At 40.4% G+C, this 17,909-nt stretch overlaps 1 protein-coding gene across 2 annotated transcripts in view; it reads right to left on the reverse strand.

The window, feature by feature from the left end:
• Positions 1-17,909, reverse strand: part of SLC15A1 (solute carrier family 15 member 1) — an 88,417-nt gene that overhangs the window by 3,378 nt on the left and 67,130 nt on the right. For both annotated transcript variants that reach the window (XM_059684990.1, XM_059684989.1), the window contains 13 exons: positions 16,190-16,273; positions 13,366-13,448; positions 10,369-10,455; positions 9,724-9,813; positions 8,053-8,097; positions 7,874-7,906; positions 7,701-7,789; positions 6,088-6,169; positions 4,288-4,407; positions 2,842-2,988; positions 1,406-1,455; positions 395-502; positions 167-272 (listed from right to left, as the gene is read on the reverse strand). In XM_059684990.1, coding sequence (XP_059540973.1) covers positions 167-272; positions 395-502; positions 1,406-1,455; positions 2,842-2,988; positions 4,288-4,407; positions 6,088-6,169; positions 7,701-7,789; positions 7,874-7,906; positions 8,053-8,097; positions 9,724-9,813; positions 10,369-10,455; positions 13,366-13,448; positions 16,190-16,273 — 1,124 coding nt within the window. The remainder of the gene's footprint in view (positions 1-166; positions 273-394; positions 503-1,405; positions 1,456-2,841; positions 2,989-4,287; positions 4,408-6,087; positions 6,170-7,700; positions 7,790-7,873; positions 7,907-8,052; positions 8,098-9,723; positions 9,814-10,368; positions 10,456-13,365; positions 13,449-16,189; positions 16,274-17,909) is intronic.

Raw genomic sequence — 17,909 nt, forward strand, 5'->3', positions numbered from 1 at the left:
TGACAAGTTAAAGACTTGGTGGTGAACTTCATTAATTCTAAGCCCATTTAAAAATACAGATCCTAATATTACTCTGGTCAAAACATGACTATGTCCTAAGTGTCTGTGAGACTCAGATGAAGACGGTTTGAGAGGCGCTTCTGGCTCGATGGAATGGGCTACTAACCTCGGTGATTACATATGTATATGCACTACCGAATCCAAAGTCTAATGATTTAAAAAAGTTATTGCAGCCTCCTGGAATCCCTAGTGAGCTCAGTGTGATGTTTTTCCTATGGAAAGAAAGAATAATATAGGTTAACATTCTGGGTATTAGAAGTTTCAATGTACTGTTTAAAGAATAAGACTTGGAATCCATAAACTTTGGAACAAAGTATTCAGTATAGGTACTTACGTGCCATAAGAAAAGAACTGATATTTGCTGGCATTGTAACTGGTAATGTCTTCATAGAGGATCCCATCCACTGTGACGTTCAAGCTCTCACCAAAAGCATTTACAAATCTGAAACAGAAAACCATCTTTCTTGTGGCTGGACTAGGGAACGATTTGCTCTCAGTCACAGTATTTTGCACCTGAAACTGGTCTATGCTCCCTATCAGAGGGAACTGAAGATTTCTAGAGTAAAGGCAGAAGGTAAGCAATCCCAGGCTCACCCACTCATGAGGACACACCTAAAGCAATTTATTTAATACAGTTAAATGCCAGGAACTGTTCTAAGTACGTTGTAACGAGGAACAATTTCAGTGACGTTTGGGATATTAGGGACAGGCTGAAATAGGTGCCGATCCCTTCCCCTTTAAGAAGGTAGCTATGCCTTTGCATTCCTTGCTTCAGAAGCTTTAGAGCTAACGCGGTGAAAGACCAACAGCAGAAGTTGCTGAGAATGTATGAATTAAACTCAGGTCTGACATCCTTAAGCATTCCACTTGGTGTAGTTTGATAGGTGATTAATATAGAAAATGGCAGCTGGTGCGTGTCACCAGGAGCCTAATAGATAGAATGAATACTGCTCCAAATTGTCAAAGCTGCTTTTATCAAAGATTAAGATGAACCATTCAAAAGCGAGACAGTGGGCAGAATATAAAGTTAGGAAGTGGACACTTGGGCCTGGGTAAGAAAGTTCCCTTCATAGTTTGCTGGGAATTTTTCTCAGAAATGGATACTGAATTTTATCAAATGCTTTTCTTCTGCATCAATTGATATGATTTTATGGATTTTCCTCTCTAGTTTATTAAGATAATAAATTATATTGGTTAATTTTAAAAAATATATTGAACCAGCATACCCTCTTGGGATAAATCCATATTCTCATTTTATATCCTTGTTACAGTTGGACATTACTATGGGTATACATTACTTCCATAAGAAGCTGATACAACTTAATTTTTAAAGGCATACACATACCTGATTCCATTTTGTCCTTTTTCTGGCTTCTTGTTAAGGCCATCCTTTATCTGAGAAAGAAAACATGTTAAAATCGAATCCATTAGAATACATTTAGATGACCATTTTAGCCTCTGAAAGGAATGATGTTGACATTTATCCTGGGAGCTAAGGGCATGATGATTACATTTGCAGGGCTCCATCCTTCAGCCCTAGTTTTCCTTGAAGTTAACATGTGTCTCTACAAGTTTTTTTTTTCTTTTCTTTTTTTCCTCTACAAGTTTTGATGCTTGCTTCCCAGTGGTTCTGCAGAACACTGTGCTCCAAGAATTCAGAACAATCCATTCAACAGCTCCCCAATTAAACACATGACTCAGAGGTCTTACTTCAATATTGCAGTCCTATAGAAGCTCACTTACATGCACCTTGCAGAATATCTACAACTCCCTCATTTAGTTCAATGACACCTTCACAGCTTCTTTATATGCTAAATGGCATATCTAGATCCTATACTTTGTCATAAAATATTTTATATGATTTTTATTGCTTTTACTTGATGCATTCACTATACTTTTTTATAGAAACTGCACCAATTTCGCAATTATTCAGGGAAAGATTTTAAAATTAATACAATTAAAGATATATTTTAAATTTTTTATTTCAAAAAGTCACTGAGAATGCACACACATACTCTGTGTGTCTTATGTACACACACACACACACACACACACACACACACACCATGCTCAAAGGTTATTTTTTTAAAAAATCCTCACCCAAGGATATATTTCTATTGAGAGAGAGAGAGAGAGAGAGAGAGAGAGAGAGAGAGAGAGAGAGAAGAGAGAAACATTAAATTGCCTCCCATATATGCCCCAACCGGGGATCAAACCCACAACCTGGGTATGCGCACTGATTGGGAATCGAACCTGCAACATTCCGGTGTATGGGATGATGCTCCAACCAACCAAGCCACCTGGCCAAGGCACTAAAAAGTTCTTTATACATTATTTAATATTAACCATTCACATCCACCAGTCAAACTTTTATTGGAAGGCAAATGACTTGTGTGATTGAAGAAACAAGAAATTGAGGGCTAGCCCTGGCTGGTTTGGCTCAGTGGATGGAGCGTCGGCCTGCGGATTCGGGGGTCCCGGGTTTGATTCTGGTCAGGGGCATGTGCCATGGTTGGGGGCATGTCCCCAGTGGGGAGTGTGCAGGAGGCAGCTGATCGATGTTTCTCTCTCATCGATGTTTCTGGCTCTCTATCCCTCTCCCTTCCTCTCTGTAAAAAAAATCAATAAAATATATCTTTGAAAAAAAGAAAAGAAAGAAATTGAGGGCTCTCTAATATATTATGACATAGAAGTAAAAGTCACACCACTAAAAGACCATGTAGACCATGTCTCTAATAGCACATCTAGAAAAGAGTCAGCTGCAGGTGTCCAGCTACTTACCACTCGATAATCATTGGGGCCCCACACTAGAAGAGTATGGCGATGGCCCTGCTGAAAATCAGGAGTTACTGGAGTGACTGGTGATCCAGGAGAAGAAATGTTTATGCTTGTCAATTTGTCCAAATCAAAAGTCCTAAATTCATTTGTCTGTAACAGGGGAAAAGGAGTCATAGTTAACACCTCAGAATCTTGCTCTGCACTGTGTAACTGAAAATTGTCATGGCATATTACTTGACATTCCCAGTGCACATTCATACACATCAAAAAGTGCCTTGGGGGAGCTGGCATGTCTCAGGCCCCCATCCTTACAGACTCTACCATGAAGTTGTTTAGTATTACCAAAGGAATTACACTTTTCATCCAACATTTTATTATCATTTTCATTTATGAAGATACATGCTATAGAAATCATTTCTATCATTGGGCAAAGAACAGCATCAGCCCTGGAGATCATCAATACTGGATTGCCCCAAGCATTAGGAGTCAAACTTTTTTTTTTACTTCAAGATTATTAATTTGGCAAGATCTAAGGTAGTGGTTCTCAATGGTGTCTAAATAGGAATGAGACAAGTTCAATCAAAATCTATGGGGGTGGGGCCCAGATATCAGAATTTTCAAAGCTCTCCAGGTGACCAAATAAGGACTCAAGATTGACAACTTTAATCCAGACCAATGAATGTCCACATTAGGGTTTTCTAACATTGGCACTATTGACACGTGGAGCTAGGTAATTCTTTGTTGGGGGGAGGGACTGTGTGGTGGCATCCTGGCTTCTACATAGGAGAATAGCACACTTCCAGTTGTGATAATAAAAAAATGTCTTCAGAGATTGTCAAATGTCCCTTAACTACAGAACACCTGATTTCTAGGACCTGATCTTAGACTAAAGGCATTAGGAGTCAGTGTGGCTCCATTGTGGGTTCAACAGGCATGTGAATTAGCTTGGAAACTAACCATTATTAGAAGAGTTAGAATACAAAAGGGAAGAAGTCCATAAAAAAGATAATTTACACACTTTTGAAGTATTTTGTGAGTGCTGAATTTCTTTTAACTAGATATTTTAAGAGTTCATAAAAGAACAAGTTTTATAAACTTCTCTCCCATTATATTGCCCCTGGTGGAGGACCACCGACGCAGATCTTGCTATTTAAAGTGTGGTTCATGCACCAGCAGAGCAATATCACCTAAAAGCTTGTTAAAATGGAAGGTTTCAGACCTACTGATCAAGAGTCTGCGTTTTAACAAGCTCCCCAGGTGATTCATATGCACATTAAAGTTTAATGTGCACTGATCCAGATAGAAACCAAAAGGAGATCATGATATTAAGACATTTCCCTTCTGGGCTTATCTTGGAATTTATACCAGGACCAAGAAGATCAGATTCTGAAAATCCTATTATCACTCAGGCCAGATGATAAAAAATAAATTTCTGTTCCTTCTACTTACTGCAGATATTTGGCCAACGTGCACCGTCTCTCCAGGAAAATATATAGTCATGTTATTGCTTCCTATATTCAGTACTTTAATTTGGACTTGGTTTCCTTCGGGGAAGACGGGAAGAGTTTTCTGAACAAAATAAAAGACAATTGGCAGTGAGGTCTTCAGTTTGTATGGAATATACCTTAACCAGAGGCATAGGGTCCCCTTCCCCAGCCACGGAAAGCTGTGCTGGCTGAGGCACACCACGTACTTAACTGGCCCCCAAAGCCTCTAATCACTCCCTTCATGGCACCCATAGAAAATGATGTTTGTACAGAACATGGAAGTAATCAGAAAGAGGCTTTCTTGCTCTTAACCTCCAGGCCAAGGGATGGTAGGTTATGAGGCCTAATAAGTGAGGGGGTCAGAGAAACCATAGCTTAAATGAATGCGTGTCTTGAGGCACCTGAGAGCTGCTTGCTCGGGGTGCCTCCCCTCCAACTCTGGACGTCCAGACCTCAGCCCTGGACATGGTGCTCTAAACAGCCTCTCACAGATGTTTTATGCCCTCCTGCCCCCACACCTTTTCTCAGGGTTTCTGCCTTTCCCCTACATGTCCTCTCTCGAACTCCACTGTCACTGAAGTGATCCATTTCTATTTCAGCGCCACAAAGCTAGCTATGTTCAAGAGAAACTGAGTACACCCATGTTCATAATAGCATTATTCATAATAGCCAAGAGGTGGGACAACCTAAGTGTCCATCAACAGATGAATGGATAAGCAAAATGTGCTATCTCCATAAAACAGAATATTATTCAGCCTTCAAGGGCATTCTGACACATGCTCCACATCGATAAACCTTGAGGTCATTATGCTAAATAAAATAAGTCAGTCACAAAAAGATAAATACTGTGTGATTCCACTAGAATATTCAAAGTCACAGAGACAGAAAGTAGAATGGTGGTTACCAGGGTTTGGGGGTTGGGGAGGAGGAATTGGGAGTTGTTGAATGGATGTAGGGTTTCAGTTTGGGAAGATGAAAGCGTTCTAAAGATTGTGTGCACAATAATGTGAATATACTAGTATTTAGCATTGCTGAACTGTACACTTAGAAATGACTAAGATGGTAAATTTTGTTATGTATATTTTTATCATAACTAAAAATATAAATTAAAAAAGAGAGAAGGAAAGAGTGAGGAAGAGAGAGCGAAAGAGAGAGAGAGAGAGAGAGAGAGAGCGCGAGAGAGAGCTCTTCTACCTCTTATTTTACGTACTACATAACACCAGGTTCCTAGGACCTGATCTTAGACTAAGGGCATTAGGAGTTGAGTTTAGCCCCATTGTGGGTCCAATAGACATGTGAATTAGCTTGGAAACTAATCATTATTAGAAAAGTTGGAATACAAAAGGGCAGAAGCCCATCAAGAAGACAATTGACAGAGTTTTGAAATGCTTTTGAGTGCTGAACTTCCTTTCACTGGCTCTTTTAGGAGTTCATGAAAGTACTAGTCTCATGGACTTATCTCCCATTATAAAAACTGCAGAGGAAGCTCCTCATGTAAATGTGGTCCAGGTTTTCTCCTAATTAAGTGTACCTATCGACCCTATTCCTGGCTGCATCCTTTGCGAGATAACACCCAGCAGTCCATGCTGTCAGAAAGGGACTATTTTGCCCCTGGGTGCATTGTCCATAGTTCCAGGACAGTTGATTAGCAAAGATCCTGGCCTCCCCTAATCCTTTCACTCCTGGAGAAAGAAGACTTCTGAACACCCCACCCGAATGCCTGAGCCAGGAAAGGCCACTGGAGAATCAGAGGACAACTCACATCAATTTCCAGCTGCACAAATGCAGCCACCACGAAAGACATGGAAGCCAGGAACATGCCGACTGTCATCTTCTTCAAAGGGCTGATGGGATACAAGAGAGTGACTCCCAACCAGTCTCATACAAACAAGCTAATGCTATGCCCCCCAAAGACGCACTCCTCTCCCACCATCCCCAAACAGACTAACTTCCCTTCCAAAGCACACGCGATGGAAAGCATCTCTTCATTTGTTATTCATGACCAAGACTAGGGACACTAAATGTAATAGAGAGTCTCATTTGTGTTTTTACATTTACTTTATAGAAATTATAATTCGGGTGATACTCCGCATGATAGTTAACATTTTATCATCTAGATCAGCGGTTCTCAACCTGTGGGTCACGGCCCCTTTGGGGGTCGAATGACCCTTTCACAAGCGTCGCCTAAGACCATCGGAAAACACATATTGAATATATAATTACATATTGTTTTTGTGATGAATCACTATGCTTTAATTATGTTCAATTTGTAACAATGAAAATACATCCTGCATAGCAGATATTTACATTACGATTCATAACAGTAGCAAAATTACAGTTATGAAGTAGCAACGAAAATAATTTTATGGTTGGGGGTCACCACAACATGAGGAACTGTATTAAAGGGTCGCGGCATTAGGAAGTTTGAGAACCACTGATCTAGATTATGGGGGAGGAAGAGATTTTCCTCTACCCTTCTAGGTTCTTTCTGTTGGTCTGATAATTAAATTGACATGAGATAGATTAACAAGTGAAAGTAACCAAATTTAATTGCATATATATGGATGGGAGCCCCACATACATGAGAGGTTCAGAGACAGAAAGGGAAAGTGGGCTATAGATAGCATCCTGAGTCAAGATGCCTTGGGCTTCAGAGGGGAGGAGGGCAGTTTGTAAGATAACAAGAAAAGCAGTTGTTCAGTAACGTGGATGTTTACCCTGCCATTTAGATAAGTCATAATAAGTTATTTCTGGTAATGACTCAATATAGGCAAGCCCCCCCAATTTAAGTTCTCCAAGGGAGAAACAGGCAGTTTTTTTTCGTGAGCCCACAGGGTCTAGATTGGGTTCAGCTCAAAATACAAAATACTCTCTGAGCCAGAGTGGCACATCCTGGGGACCCCTGTTCTGAACAACCTTCAGCATATCTGAGAGAGCCTTCCTCTGAGGCCATTTCAGGCTGCTGGTAATAACATTGTATTTTAAGGGAAAGTTTTCAGGAACATCAGCACACAGACATCTAATTCAAATGTACTTCTTTTTTTTTTTTTAATCCTCACCCGCGGATATGTTTTTATTGATTCTAGAGAGGGAGGAAGGGGGAGAGAGAGAGAACATTGGTCGGTTTGCCTCCTGCATGTGCCCCAACTGGGTATTGAACCCACAATCTTTTGGTGCATGGGATGACACTGCAACCAACTGAGCCACTTGGCCAGGGCTCAAATGTATGTCTTTAAAAGCCCCATCACATAGATGGTGTTGTGGGAGGGAAGACAGGTTCTTTTTTCCACGGAGGCCTGGAAGCTGAGGGAGTGCAGCCTAGTTGCAAAGTCCTAGGACTAACGGAGCCTCCACCCCACCCTGCCGGTCACCTACGTGAAGTTGAAGCCACATTTTGCAATCAGGGGATACACCACAGCGTCTACGATGGGGACCATGACAACGATCAAGATGGCATTCACGGTCTGCAGATGAAGTGGAGATGGACTGTTACCACTGGCTCACAGGTGACTTGGATCTCTGAAAGCAACTTAAATGTTGTCTCTTACCTGCATCTGATCCGGCTGAATGTCAAGAAGTCCCTAAAAACAGAGAAGGGGGAGAAGTCTCATTGATAAGTTCCCACAGGTGATCAACTGGGGGGTTGGGAATGTCATGAAAACGAAGGAGAAAGGCGGCAAAGGGACGAAAACAAAGGAAGAGTGACCAGGGGATGTCTTAAACTTACAATTTTCCCATTCATCGTTGTTGCTTGCAGCGTCCACCTTGAGCCCTTAAAAACAAATAAGTTCATTGCATCATTTGGGAACATGGGTTTTCAAACATTTGACGAGTCAATGTTGATTTTTTTTTTCCAAATCAGGAATGAGGTCTGAAATGTTATGGGATTTAAAATTTTTTCAAAGCCGAGTTCATCTCCCAGCTCCATGTAATACTAGGTCAGGAGAAACAACTTGGATTTCTGCTCTGCAAGTTAACATAACATATAATACCCTGACCCCAACAGAGCACCTACACAGCTCTGCTCTGAGATAAAGCTGCCCTGAGGAAAGACAAAAATGCATTTCTGAGGTTGGTGGAACATTAGCTGCCAGGTGAAAGCAGCTTCACAGCCTGAGGATAGTCTGTATTCACTGGCACCACAGTTTTGAGAGCATTGTTATGGCTAAGAGCCATTTTGACAGCCCAAGCTGTCCCAACATGTGATTCCATGAAGAGAGTGACAAATTTAACCTGAGCGGCTTCGTTATGTTAAACCCATTTCATAGGAAAAGGTGACTCAGGACTGTACGAGTATCATTATTCCCACAGAGGACTGAAGATGTACATGTTTCAGCGTAACCGATCCCCTCCATTAGGAGGACACCAGAGTAAGTCAGGGTATGGCACTGTTCTAATTCTCAATACAGGGGTATATGCCCTAGTTCTCCATGTTGATCCCCACAGCCTTGCCGCGGGTTACTATCCTTTCAGCAGGGTTAAGGGATCACCTCAAGACACACAGCTACAAGGTGGTGAGTGTATTTCTAGTGCAAGTCCACATCCAGTAACAGGTTTGAATCAATGTGCAAAACTGCCTCCCTGGTGTTTCAAACGCTGTTCTCGATTTCACACTTACCAATAAGGAGGTTAAATGTGTACACTCAACTTTCTTACGAGAGATGGTTTACCCATACAGTAATCCTCCCTGAACCATACAATCACACATGCCTGTGAACTTTTTAAAAACTTCAGTTTCTAAAAGGAATAATATCTTATTCCTTTGACTAATAGGCATCATGCATTCAATTATCTAACTCAACGCTGAAACATTCCTAGGCCAGCATCTTACAGCTGTGGGAGAAAGAGCAGGCGACAAGGCAATGACCGGGGTCTAGTTCCTGCTCCAGAACGACTTTGGGCGTCACCGTGGATCCCTGGATGGTGCTTCTAAACCACGCATCCCATATGGATGGAAAGATGTCAAGTGCCTGTCAGGTACAATATTCTGTAGATCCCATAAAAGGGACTGCATCTGTTGACCATGATGCATCAATGGGAAGACACTTTATTCTCAGTGTTTAGTTTTCTTTTTTTCCTCAGCTTTTCTTTTCTCAATTTTTCTTTATTCTCAGTTTTGATTCGAAAGAGTGTTGGACACTCTGATCCAGTTTTCCCTAAGTCTCCTTTACTTGATCACACCTAATTTCTTCTTGTTTTGCAACAGAGATGAGGCTAGAGAACCATGTAGAGTTGGTTTTTTAAAAAGAAACTCAAATGTGATTAAGTGGTCAAATAAATGAATAAAAGAGAAACTGGAAGAGAACGTTTTAAAGAACCAGATCCCATGGCTTGGTACATGGTAGCACCCAAAGAACGTTTGCTCATGAAGATGTACGAAAACATAGTTTCCCATTACCTGCTGGTCGAACAAGGCCCAGAACATGGGGAGTGGGATATACAGGAACATCACCTTCGTCACCATCTTAATTTGAGAGATAAGCCGCTCCTGTGGTTGGAGTGAGGGAGGGACTAATCAGGCAGGATTATGTCATAGCCATCAGCAATGTTAGGTTCAGTGTGGACCTATCTGCAGCTGGAGACAAGCTGGGAGGTGATGAACAATTCCGAAGAACCCTACCCCAGGCTCCTTTTGAAAACGAAAACTTCCTAAGCTATTTAAAATATGAGTGAAAACATCTGTGTAGGAGGTAAATTGCGCAAACTTATATAAACTATTAAATGTACACTCCATCACCATTTAACTCTTCTAGATTCAAACTAAAGTTATGTGATCACAATTACATGTATTAATTGGCAGATTGTACCAAATGAAAATCTATGACAAGATAATATTGTTCCCAGGTACAATTGTTATATCTTGTTAATCAAGTTTGACTCAATACGAAACAATCACACTCCCAGAGTCTTAGTTAACACGCTGTTAAAGGTTCTGAGGACACAGTTGGTGACCTCATCCAGGAAGCCTTAAGAAGATGAGTTGTAACTGTGGGCGCTCACTAGAGGAAGGTCCCTGGGACACTGCAGCAATATGATCACTTACGTCATACTTCTCCTGGGCCCAGTCCAGCCAGTGCTCCCTTTTGGGAAATTCCTTACTCCGGTGCCTAAACCTATTTTTGATGGCAAACTGAAGGAGGGAAGAAAAAGCAAATTTCAGAACAGAACTGGTTACTTTATCAGGGAAATACATTTCAATTAAACTCCTTTTAATGGAAGACTTGTGAGAGACACAAAATATAAAATTGTATACACTAGTATAATGACATTGCTAAAAGGCATGATGCGTTTATTTCTAAACTCTTGCTATCTTCAAGTGAGTTGGGGTAAACAAAGTCACACTGTTACTACTGTACTCTACAAAGTGGCAGTCAATAGAAACATAACCTGTAACATTTATGTTTTCCCGTAGCCATATTAAAGAGCAATGGTGATTTATTTCAATAAATAAATAGCTCCAGAGGTGTGATTCAAAGAAAAGAAAGAAAAGCAAAAGGGAAACAGGTAAAATTAATTTTAAATATATTTTTTTTAACCCCACAAACCTAAAACATGATCTTAATATGTAATCAATATTTTAAAAATTCATAAAAAGTTTCACACTCTCTTTTTATACTAAGTCTTTGAAATCCAGGGAATACTTTGCCCTCACAGCACATTTTAATTTGAGTGCTAAATTTTTAACAGGAATATTTGATCTGCATGTATATATTTCATAAAATTTATGTTGGAAAAACTAGAGTTAAATACTTAAGTTGTTCCAAAGATACTTAAAAATTTTCCAATAACTGAATTAAGAATCGGTTTTTAGATTTAAAAGGACCCACTCCATAGAAATACATATATAAGGAGTTATATAATTTAAATGACTTTAAGGGAAATTTAAAATTCTGTTCCCCAGTTGAACTTGCCACCTTTTATTTTACTTTTTAAAATAATTATTTTATTGATTTTTTTTTTTTTTTTTTACAGAGAGGAAGGGAGAGGGATAGAGAGATAGAGACATCGATGAGAGAGAAACATCGGTCAGCTGCCTCCTGCACACCTCCTGCTGGGGATGTGCCCACAACCAAGGTACATGCCCTTGACTGGAATCGAACCTGGGATCCTTCAGTCTGCAGGCTGACGCTCTATTCATTGAGCCAAACCAGTTAGGACAAACTTGCCCCATTTTAAATGTTCAATAGCCTCATGTGGCTGGTGGCCACCATATTATACTGAAGGTCTATAATAAATGGTACAGCCATATAAAGGACAATGAGAACCCACTACACAGAAATGGGTTTATAAAAAGTAATGGCTACAGTTAAACATGTTTTAAAACACGGTAACCCTGATTAGAAAATATGCTGACCCACCATCATACAATTAGGGGCTTTTAGGATTCCTTGTCAGTAAGAGGCCTTCCGGAAAAGCCAAGTGCACTGTAACTATGCAGCAGCAGAGAAGCTGGTGGTGGGGCAAGTTGGGGACATGCATGACTGAAAGGCAGTAACTCAAAGCTGTGGGCTGGTATTGGATGCAGGGTAATACAAGTCTCATGATTCTAAATAGCATGAAGTTGTTTTGGAGTTTGAACTATGTTGTCAGTTACTTGGGAAGGAAGGACTTGGAGAGAGCATTGGTAAGATCCCCTCCTGGCTTGGAAAAAAATTTGTGATGGGGATCGATGTCATTAATGTTAGAGGAAAGTACGGAAGAAGGAATAGCTGAAAGGGAAGAGAACAAAAACGATTCTGAGAGGACACGTTAATTTCACAAAGTAAAGTGCCCATATGTAATTTAATGCAATAAAGCCAGGCAAAGAGATAGAAAGTGACCCAACATTATCTTTGAGGATTCTTTTTTTTTTTTTTTACTGATGTTATTTAGAGAGAGAAGAAGAAAGGGAAGGAGGGAGGGAGGAAAGAGAGAGAGAGAGAGAGAGAGAGAGAGAGAGAGAGAGAGAGATTAATTGGTTGCCTCCTACACAAATCCTGACCTGGGATGGAACTAGCAACCTTTTGGTGTATAGAACAACCCTCCCACCGACTAAGCTACTCAGCTGGGCCTAACTTTATCTTAAGGCTGCCTTTACATCCAAAAAATTATTCACAATTATTTTTTTATAAAGTGGCACATTTCGCCCTGATTATACAATGTACATAGTCACTAAAAACATGGGGCGTAAATAGGGGAATCAAGTTATTTGACTCCATCACTTATATCCTGACTTTAAATGTGCCCGTATGTGCATACACCATGTAGCGGTATGTGGAAGAAACCATGTTCCGCATGTTCTCATCACCAAACAGTCTCTGAAGACGAGACTTCTGAGGGCTGCGTAACGCGGCACAGACGCGAGTTAGCCGCTGTCCTCCCATTTTTGGTGGACTTATATGTTTGCTGCTGCAAATATTTGTTTTGTTTTGTCGTTTCTTCTGTTGTAAACATTACATTGATAATCTTCACATGTGAATTTGTGCTGGTTTTTAGCCTTGATTTGTGTCCAATTTCAGACTCCTGACACGCAGCACCAAACCACGCCTCTTCGCTGCCACACCGCTGCCCAACAAACATCAGACACTGCCTACCATTTTGATAGGTGAGGGGTCGCTTGGATTTGATTTTTCATGTCCATTGATCTCATTTTGTAAGTTCAAGAGTCATTTCCATCCCTCGTTAGTTGAGTTCTGTTTTGTGTCCTTTTCCATGTGACGAATTTTATAAGAAAATTCAATTTGTCAAAATACAGGGGTGGGCAAACATAGGTTTACAGTTGTGAGCATGCAAAACACAGTTTATCCTTGTATTATTGTTTATTAATTATTGTACTGTTTATTTGTGTTGTTGTTATTGTTTTTATTTCGTATCCTTACCCGTGATTTACCTTTTAGGTGATGGAGGCTGGTAATTGAGCCCACTTCTGCCCACCCTGTAGTAAAGAACACTAATACAACGCTCAAAGGAAAGTCGACACTTCATCGAATTCTAATTTGAAGGAAGTGAAAGGTTCTGGGGTGACCCAAGGCCACTGAGAGAGAGCGACTGAGATACTTACCCCAATGCACTTGGCCACCTCACCCATGATGTTCCCTTGGGGCTGGTACTTCGTGTACATGCTGCTGCCAGCGATAAATACAACTGCAGGGCAAACGGAGATGGGTAACAGGGTGTTGTCAGAACTACCTGGGACCCAGAAGATGTGCTTTTATTTGAGTTATAACCTTGTTTTGGGTACACCAGGGTTACTCATAGAATGGGGGTACCGCCCTCTCTCCCAGTGAAGAAAGTGCTTTTGATTCTAACAAGCAGAGGAGCTTCTGAGTCTGTTATATCTGTGTTCTCACATACAAACAGTGACGTCTACTACTATCTACTTCCCAAAACTTGGGGCCGCTCAAAGACTTATAAAGTGACACATTTCTTAGTTCAGCTATTTAGGCACAAGTTCTATCACTATGTAAAGGGAGACAAAGAAATAAGTGCTTTTACATATTAGGTTAATGTATTACTCTATAAAGACAAAAATCAGCTTTACTTTTTCAGTTGCAATGACAAGAAAAAGTTCTTCTTTCTTAAAAATATAGTTGTGTTGATTTCCAAGAGGAAGAGAGAGATAGAAATATCAATAATGAGAGAAAAGCATTGATTGGTTACCTCCTGCATGGCCCCTACTGAAGATTGAGCCCGAAACCCGGGCATGTGCCCTGATGGAATCAAACCATGACCTCCTGGTTCACAGGTCCATCCTCAATCACTGAGCTACACTGACCGGGTAAGTTCTTCTTTTAATCATCAGAAAAAAATAAGGACTATCTGTTGGAACTTTTACTTACTCACATTAACAGAATTTATTCTGTGGTCATGGTACAGAATCACGGTTACAATTATTTGCATCTGCAGCTCCAGTTTTACACAAGTAAAAGCACTTTTACAATGAAGCAACTCTTAGGAAAGACATATTGTAAAAATAATGCAGGGAAAAACAGCATTTCTGGAAGAAACTCTGAAAACACAATCCCTATACTAGGATTTCTGATTATCCAATATCAGAATTAAAAAATTTTTTAAAACACTAATTGATCATCTGAATTACACTTTTTCCCCCTCAATTAAGAGAGGGCCTAAGATTTTGATAGGTGCCAACTCTCAAGCATTATCTCCAAGTATATGCCTTATTATAGATGTTCTTTATAATTAAAGAAAGGGGAGTTTACTTATAGTCTAACTAACCCAATGCCAATTGTCCTTAATCAAACATGGATGGAAGAGGCGCCCAACAGACTAAGTCTACACTTTTAAAAAATATATTTTTCATTGATTTCAAAGAGGAAAGGAGAGGGAGAGAGATAGAAACATCAATGATGAGAGAATCATTTCTTAGCAGACTCCTGCACACCCCTTACTGGGGATTGAGCCTGCAACCTGGGCTTGTGCTCTGATGGGAAATCCAACCGACCTCCTGGTTCATAGGTCAATGCTAAATCACCGAGCCACACTGGCCAGGCCAGTACATTTTTTAATTAGCTAGTATTTTAATATTTAAGCTTCTGATTAACTGAAGCCTAAGTCAAGCATAAGATTGCTGCAGATAGAAGCTTCTAGAGAGGGTGTTGATACATAGGATTTGGCTTGTTTTCAATTCCCCCACAAGAAAAAGCATAATCTTTGATGTAAGAATGACTCATACAGACTAAAAGACCATTTACCTAATGACAACTTATAGTGTCCAGCCTAAAACAACAGTTTCTGAAGTCCTCTCTACCTCCATTTCCTCACGCAGAATTAGAGAGAAAAGGGTATACATGAGCCTTTCGGGGGAGTGTGGCTGTAGTTAAACAATTATGGAAGGAAATGGACATACGAAGGGGAGAATTCTGAGCTTGAGATGGCAACTGGGCTCTGTTTCCTTCTTGTACCCAAAGATGCTGAAGTCCTCACCCCCAGGACCTCAGAATATGGCTTATTTGGAAATAAAATCGTTTCAGAAGACAATCAAGGTAAGGTGAGGTCATTATGGTGGCCCTACTCCAATATGACCGGTATCCCTATAAAAAGGGGACATTTGGACACAGATATATACACAGAGAGAAGGCCATGGGCAGACTGACATTATGTTGCCACAAGCCTGGGTACCACCAGAGGGAGAGAGAGGCCTGGAAGAGATCCTCCCCAGGGCCTTATGTGGGAGCATACTCTTCTGACACTTGATTTTGGACTCCCAGCCTCCAGAACTGTGAGACAATAAATAAATCTCTGTTGGTGAAGCCACTCAGTCTGTGGTATTTTGTTATCGCAGTTCTAGGAAACGAAGACCCTCATTATCTCTCAAGCCAAACTATCCCATGTAGTAATCTCTTCACACTTCCTAAAAAGCCAGTGCCAAGAACTCATGTGTGAATGAATGCATCTAGCACACATGTATTCATCCTAGAGGGGAGAGAGTCTAGTAGAAACATTTTGAGATGCTACACTATGGAACTCTAGATGGAATTGGAAGTATTTAAACAACTGGACCAGGTTGTCATGTCTTCAAGTTGTAGATGAGTACATGCTGGTAAGAAGGAAAGCCTTCAGCTATGGGTTCAGCTAGTCCAGCAGATTCGCCATCTTCATCTCAATCTGCCTAAATAGTATCACATGTTTAGATGTCCAACTCAGTTGATCCCTTTTCCTGCAAACACTTTTCTGGTCTTATTCCTTCTGAAAAATGCCAACTCTACATTCTTTGACTTCTCAGAGCATGTTTAACATGGGTTGGCAAGTCTTCATACTATTTACCATTACAATTTGTTACATGACTTTTTAAAAAGTGGTCACAGTGATTAAGTAAAGGCTTGATCTGATCAAAGGATTGAGTTAATTCAACTGATTCTACTTACTCAGAGCAACGGCCATGAGAGCAGCAGGAACCCCAAACGCCAGTGGGTAACAAGCTTGCTTACTGTGAATTCCACATTCTTGAACTGGGGAGAGATTACCAGATTAAAATTTATTATGGCATTGGTAATGCCCATACAGTTCCCATTTTCTAAAAATCCCTAACTGGTTATTACGTATTGTTTTTCACTTAATGTTTGAGACATGTCCATTTGCCTCACTGATATCAATGCCAGAGGAGCCAAGCAGCTTTGTAGTAGAAAGAGCAGGAGATGGAGACAGGTTTAACCCCCGCCCCTGTGTAGATCTCTGATACCGGTCATGCCAAAATCAGTTCTTACATTCAGTGGGTTTTCTTAGTGGGGGAGATAAAAATGACCTGAATACTCAGTAAATAAAATCAAGAGTGGCTTGGAAAATTAATCTCGTATGTCCCTGAATTTAGGCTAATTTGAAAATACTTAGATAACACAGGGCAGGGGTCAACAGACTTTTCTGTGAAGAGCCAGAGAGCAAATATTTCAGGCTCTATGGACCATTCAGTCTTTGTCCCAGTGACTCAAGCCGGCTTCTGTAGGAGGAAAGCAGCCATAGACAGCACACAAATGGATAGTCTTCTCTACATTTCTGGATTGGGCCTAGAGGCCAGACTTTGCTAGCTCTCAAATCCTAGGGTTGGTATACAAAAAATTAAGACATTAAGGGGCAGCAGAGAATTCTGGAAATCCTCTTAATGGAATGCTGGAACCTCCAGGAATCTGATCCTAAAGGGGTTTTAACTTTGTCTTTGACCAGCTATTTCACAGCTCTGTAGAGAAAGAAGTTAACTAGTAGAAAACATGCAATGACTTCTGTTCATGGCAAAGCAAAATAAATTCCTGTTAGTCAAATCCCTATTGGCACTGACTTGTAGCTTCCAGTTTCCTCATTTATTATTAAGTTATATAAAATCATTGTCACATGCTCATTCCATATTTGTGTGAGAATCATGATTTCACCTTTAAAGATGTTATCCTGTAACACATTCTCTAATGCACCACATGCATAGTAGATATTCTAGTAGGTGGGGGAGGTGAGAAAACATAACATAAGAATAAAAACTACTAAATTTTTATACAAAACAAGTTGGAATGTGTTTTAAGTATCATCTCCAAACTACTAGTCTATACAGAAATACAGAAACCCCCACAAAATATTTTATGTCATAATTTAATCTGATCCCATGGTCTAATTTGACCCCAAATATTCCCTTCGATGTGGGAAATCCACAAACTCTCAATGGATCCTTAGCAAGCACAAAAATCTGAGTGCTGTTGCCAGTTGCTGTCTCATCCTCTTTCTTGGGCAGTTCTTTTTGAAATATCTGAGATGATAGGAAAGCAAAATGTAAAACCTTGCCCACAGAATTCTCCCTAACTCACTGAACATTACCCGGGAGCAAAGCTGGCAGGCAAAAATGTGTGTTTTTCAGAGCTTCTACTGTCTTATCTCCTACATGAATAAGGACTTTGCATTAGTGATCCTTTAGAAAAAGTGGCTGCTGTGCTAAGGATGCTATAGATCCTCCAGTGGTCATTAGGATAAGGGATTCTAGTAAGATTGAAGAGGAGATAAAACTGGAAGGAAAAGAAGCTCAAACTCTGGATTTCAATGTGTACTCTGTTATGTGTCTGGTGGCTGAAGTATAATGGAGGAACAGAGGACAAAACAAGCAAAGCAAGG

This window comes from Myotis daubentonii, chromosome 2 (genome assembly GCF_963259705.1).
Source record: "Myotis daubentonii chromosome 2, mMyoDau2.1, whole genome shotgun sequence".
Classification (NCBI taxonomy): Eukaryota; Metazoa; Chordata; class Mammalia; order Chiroptera; family Vespertilionidae; genus Myotis; species Myotis daubentonii.